Source organism: Vicia villosa, unplaced genomic scaffold (assembly GCF_029867415.1).
Source record: "Vicia villosa cultivar HV-30 ecotype Madison, WI unplaced genomic scaffold, Vvil1.0 ctg.001013F_1_1, whole genome shotgun sequence".
NCBI lineage: Eukaryota > Viridiplantae > Streptophyta > Magnoliopsida > Fabales > Fabaceae > Vicia > Vicia villosa.
The window spans coordinates 521,690-527,725 of record NW_026705449.1 but is presented as its reverse complement, the minus strand read 5'-3'; the positions used below and the strand labels follow the sequence as shown (position 1 = coordinate 527,725).

The 6,036-nt window shown below is 41.1% G+C and overlaps 1 protein-coding gene across 1 annotated transcript; it reads left to right on the top strand.

The window, feature by feature from the left end:
- Positions 1-669: 669 nt before the first annotated feature.
- Positions 670-1,695, top strand: LOC131632752 (uncharacterized). The gene is made up of 3 exons (XM_058903482.1): positions 670-987; positions 1,104-1,265; positions 1,354-1,695. Exons 1-3 carry the CDS (start codon positions 670-672, stop codon positions 1,693-1,695), a joined length of 822 nt encoding a protein of 273 aa, XP_058759465.1.
- Positions 1,696-6,036: the final 4,341 nt, after the last annotated feature.

Below are 6,036 nucleotides of genomic sequence, written 5' to 3'. Positions count from 1 at the left end.
CGGAGCTCAAGGACCTTTAGTTACCCTTTAACCCATCTTGGCCTTTAGGAACGTAGTGGGGGGACTACTCTTGACAAATGTTAAGAACTAGTCGCTACCCAATGCTACAATTCAGATAGGTCCTCTCTCAAAGTATCATTGCATGGTGCAAATGCATCATGTCCGAGGGTGCTTTAGAAGGGCTGACAATTCTGGATAACTTATAGAACCTGTTGTTGAAATCTCCTTATCCATAGAAATACCCTTGGGAAGGACACCTGATCAAAATCCATGCAAGCCTTAAGCCAAAATTGTGTTATTTGTGTGGATTGGTTTTTTCTATGATGCATCATGCATACATGCATTCATGACATGGCTAACCCATCTCAAGGAGAGAAAGGTCTTTTAACCATAATTTGTTTTGTAGGTTATTATAATATGGGAATTCTAATCAGAAAGCCTTTCTTTCTCAACTTCAAGAAAGTACCTACTGCACTAAGACTCTTGTGTGATGATATTACTGGTTCTCTCGTTCTCACCGAGCCTCTCAACAAACTGATAAGCTTAATGCGAACCAAAGTGGATGAAGTTCTTCTCAATTCCATGATGCAGTTTTATGATCCCCTTCTCCATTGTTTTACTTATAGAGATTTTCAACTGGTACCTACATTGGAAGAATTCTCTCATATAATGGATATACCCATACCTGATCAAATTCCTTACACTGGTGAAGAAGGAGGTCCTCAGTTGGAAGACACTGCTGCTGCTCTACACCTACCAAGATCAGAAATTAACGAGGTTTGGATCAATAAAAGAGACTATTCTGGAATACCCGTGGATTTCTTGTACGAGAAAGCCAAGATCTTTACTAAAGCTCTAAGTATGGATGCCTTGGAAAGTGTTTTAACTATGTTGATATATGGACAAGTTCTGTTTCACCATTGTGACAAAGTTGTTGATAGGGCTGCTATCAAAATTTTCCCAAGAATCCTATTCCTACTCTACTTGGTGATTTATTGCATTCCATTGATTCCAGAGTGACAAAGAGACGAGGTTGCGTTCTAGGATGCATTCCCCTTCTGCATAAGTGGTTTATTTCTCACTTACCCCGATCATCAATAAAGAATGAAGAAGGTTTAACTTGGATTCAGAGGATTATGAGACTTTCGTACGATGACATCGTTTGGTATCCAAAAGAGTTCGAAGGAGTTCAGTTGTTTGATCGTTGTGGAGAGTTCCCTAATGTGCCTCTTCTTGGCACCCAAGGAGGAATTACTTATAATCCTGTACTTGCTCGACATCAGTTTGGTTTTGCTTTAAAAGATAAGCCTCGCTCCATATATCTTAGTTTAGAAAGTTCCGACTGTGGTTCAGATACAACCGAAAAAGAAGAATCGCTTCATTAAAGCTTGGTACGAAGTAAAAAAGGTAGCTGCAAGAGATTTGGGAACAAGGATCTATACTCCTTCAGATCTTTACTTTAAATGGATTTATGATCGAGTCGTCGAGTTTGGCATACCATATCCGTCTAACACACCTGTTGTTCCAAGGATTTCTCCTCCAGAGGTTCACGTAGAATTGGAGCCTTATGTACCTGCTCCGAACGAAGACCTTGCTACCACAGTTGCTCATTTAAGACAAGAAAAGGCTGATCTTGAAAAGCGTCTACAAGAGGTGGAGGCAGAAAAAGCAGTATTAATGGCTAATGCAAAATAACGAGATAGTATGCTTGAATATTTCTCCCGCAAGTGAAAGATTGAAGATTTCATCTCGCCAGATCAAATACAATCATGGGAACGAGAGATTGATAGACTTGTTCAAGAGAAGAATGAGATGGTCAAAGCCCATAAAGAAGAAATCAGAGGATTGAAGAGGAAACGCCGACTTGAAGACTGATTACTTTTATTGTATTTTATTTATTATTTCTCTAGTCTCTCCTTGATGTAACTTCAAAAAAAAAAATATAATACATTGGTTTTTATTTAAAATAATTAATTTGTTTTGTTTCTATTTTCTTTTTTTTAAAATGTGTTAAAAATCCTTTAACTCTTTGAGATCATTGCATATGCATAAACATAGCATTCATAAACATTACATCATAGGTTTCATAAAATCAAATGCCTCATCTTTCCGCTGTTTATTTCAGTGCGAAAATGGATCTCGAACAATCCGTGAAGAATCTTCAAGTTCAAAATGCTGAATTTCAAGCTTTGATCCTGAACTTGTCCAAGGGGCAAGACGAGTTAAAAGCTCTCTTGACTAAGAAGGAGAAGAAGACCAAGAAACCCAAAGGAGTGATCAACCTGGGAAGAAGGTTCAAAGGTCGTCCCAAGAGGGCTGAGGAAGCTGAGATTCCCAAGGATGAGGAAGAAGAAGAAGACGATGACATCAGTGTTAAGAACAACCAGGGAAGCCATGTAGGTTCTGATGGTCAAGAAGAGGAAGAAGAAGAGTATCCTCAAGACGAGGATTATGCTGATGAGAAGTATAGATTACTAGAAGAGCGTCTGAGAAGCGTAGAAATTTAGAAGGTACCTGGGCTGGATTACGAAGAGCTAGGACTCATTCCTGGGGTCGTTATTCCTCCAAAATTCAAGACTCCCGCCTTTGCCAAGTATGATGGAGTCTCCTGTCCCAAGATGCACTTGAGATCTTATGTAAGGAAGATTCAGCCTCACACTGCTGACAAGAGGCTCTGGATCCATTTCTTTCAAGAAAGCTTATCTGGAACTCAACTCGAATGGTACTATCAATTGGAGGGTGCTAACATCCATACTTGGGAAGATCTGGTTGTTGCTTTCTACAAGAAATACCAATATAATTCCGATCTCGCACCAACTCGCATGCAATTACAAAGCATGTCCATGGAACCTAAGAAAAGTTTCAAGGAGTATGCACAAAAGTGGAGAGATTTAGCTGGAAGAGTCCAACCTTCCTTGACTGATAGGGAATTGGTGGGCATGTTCATGGGCACGCTAACTGGGTCGTTCTATAGTCACTTGCTGGGTAGTTCCTCATCTGGGTTTACTGATCTTATCTTAACTGGAGAACATGTTGAGAACGGTATTCGAAGTGGAAAGATTCAAGTGGGTGCATCTTCTGGTACTGCAAAGAAGCCATATCATGGAAGAAACAAGTCTAATGCTGTTCATAGTCAGAGGGGCCGTGGTAAGAATGATCATAACCAATCTGTTGGAGCTGTCCTCATCTCTACACCAACACCTCAACAAGCTCCTAGACAAGAGTATCAACGTAAGACTGATAGGCCAAGAAGACAATTCACCCCGATCAACATGCCTTTGTCTCAAGCACTAAAACATCTACTAAAGGCTAAATTGGTCACCCTAAAGGATCCTCCGAAGTTTGTCAATAATGCAAGTCCAACTTATGATCCAAAGGCTACATGTGCTTACCATTCCAATGCTACTGGACACAATGCAGACAAATGTTGGGCCCTAAGAAACAAAGTCCAAGACATGATAGAAGCTAGTGAAATCGAGTTCGACGCACCAGAGACTCCGAATGTCATTACTGCTTCCATGCCAAAACATGACAAGACCATTAATGCTATCATGGACACAGTTCATGTATATGATGTGAGAGATCTGTCAACACCTCTCCCTGACATCAAGAGAAAGCTGCTGCAAGCTGGTTTATTTCCAGGTTGCGACCCAGACTGTTATTACTGTGCATTCCTATCCAATGGTTGCGAGAATCTGAAAAGAGGTATCCAAGGCTGGATGGATTGTGGCACTATCATATTTGAGAAGATTCCTTCTATTGAAGATTTGTGCGAAGGTTTCTCCCATGGTTTGAAGTTCGAAGACGTGTCCGTGGTTTCAAAAGCTCCATTAAAGATCCCTACGAAGGCTCCCTTCAAAATTTCTGCTGAACCCCGTGTGGCTCCGATTATTATCACTAAACCTGGCCCAATGCCATATTCTTCTGATAAAGCTATCCCTTGGAACTATGGTGCCAAGGTCTATGTTCAAGGGGTTAAGCAAGAACTCGAATCTGATAAAGTTACTAAAGATGCCAATTCGGATGTGGTTAATATTGCTGGAACTAGTAAAGTAACAAGAAGTGGAAGGGTGTTTTCTCCAGAGATCTCTCCAAACACTGCTTCACCTGCTATTACTATTACTCCAAATGATGATGCTCGTGGTAAAAGACCGTTGCATGAACCTGAGGCTGTCATTGAAAACTCACCATCCGAAGAGACGAATGAGTTCCTGAAGATCATTCGCAAGAGTGATTATGACATTGACAAACAAATGGGGCACACTCCTTCTAAAATCTCTATGTTGTCTCTCCTGAGTTGTTCCAAGACTCACGCCAAAGCTATGATGAAGTTCCTAGAGGCTACTCATGTGCCACAAGAGATCTATGTCACTCAACTCGAGAATTGTATTGCAAATCTGACAACAGATAACTACCTTGGATATTCTGATGCTGATCTGAGTCCTAGTGGAAAGAATCATAACAAGGCACTGCATATCTCCATTGAATGTGGGGGCACCACTCTGGCTCATGTACTAGTTGACAATGGCTCGTCTCTGAATGTGCTACCCAAGTTGGTGTTGGACAAACTCAAACCTGAAGGAGCGACACTAAAGTCTAGTGATGTGATAGTAAAGGCTTTCGATGGCTCAATGAGTACCGTACATGGTGAAATAGAGCTCTCAATCAGAGTAGGCTCTCAGACCTTCAATACTGTGTTCTATGTGATGGACATCCATCCCGCTTATTCTTGTCTACTTGGGCGTCCTTGGATACATGGGGCAAGTGCTGTGACATCGACCCTCTATCAAAAATTGAAATATCCCACAAAAGGCAAGATTGTTACCGTTCATAGCGAAGAAGAATATGTGGTGAGCTTCGTAGATGAAACCAAGTATGTGTAACTCACTATAGAAGGTTTTGAATCTCCCCGTCAAGCGTTCGAATTGGTCCCTCAAGTGGTTTCTGAGACTAAGCATGTCTACACTCCTCCTAAAGTTACTAAGGTTCCTCCTACAATGGCTTCTCTGAAGGACGCTAGGGCTGTGGTAGAAGAAGGTGGCTGCACTATCTGGGGGCAATTACCTGATATTTCGTTCAAGTCCAACAAATGGGGTTTAGGCTGCACCGCTAAGGATCAGAAAGGAGGACAACACCCCCGGACAGAAGGTTTGAGCATCATTTCATCAGCAAGGGAGTCAATGCCATTGGAGAAGATGAAAGTAATTACAACTTGGACAAGTGGATCTTCCCTACATCAGACAAAAGGCTGGACAACTGGAAGACTGAAGACATTGTCTCTATCTCCTATAGTCAGGAGTAATTGTCGTTCATAGTTTTATTTCTTACTTTCCTTTATATTTCCAATTTTAAATTCTGTACTTCAATAAACAATAAACTCTAAAGCCGTGTGTCCCGCCCGAGGAACAATGGTCCATTGTTAGGGCTTGTCATTTCAGAAGCATATTTTCATTCAATAAAACATTGGACGTTTCGTATTCAAATTGTGTGTTCGCTTTTATTTTTCTTTACTTTTATAGCTATGTGTTCTCACACACACCCACATAATGCACTGCAGATTCATATCCACTCGGGATCCTATTGATAACGACTCTGCTATTGCTAAATATGACTTTGAAAATCCGATCTACCAAGTTGAGGACGAAGGTGAGGAAGATTGTGAAGTGCCTAGAGAACTTGCTAGATTACTAGAGCAAGAAGAAAAGACTATACAGCCGCACGAAGAGCCAATCGAGGTTATAAATATAGGTACTGACGAAGAAAAGAAAGAGATCAAGATAGGGGCTGAATTAAAGGAGGTTGTCAAACAAAGATTGATCCAGATGCTACGAGACAATGTTGAGATCTTTGCTTGGTCCTACGAAGATATGCCTGGGCTCGATACTGACATTGTGGTTCATCGTCTACCTATCAAGGAAGACAGTCCTCCGGTTAAACAAAAGTTACGAAGAAGCAGACCGGACATGGCTCAAAAGATCAAAGAAGAGGTTGAAAAACAATTCAATGCCGGTTTCTTGAAAGTGGTAAACTATCCTC

Coding starts and splice junctions, on each gene's coding strand:
- LOC131632752 (XM_058903482.1), top strand. CDS start 670: ATGGATATACCCATACCTGATCAAATTCCTTACACTGGTGAAGAAGGA. Junction 988..1,103: donor TCCTATTCCTACTCTACTTG/GTGATTTATTGC, acceptor TCATCAATAAAG/AATGAAGAAGGTTTAACTTG. Junction 1,266..1,353: donor GAGGAATTACTTATAATCCT/GTACTTGCTCGA, acceptor ACTGTGGTTCAG/ATACAACCGAAAAAGAAGAA.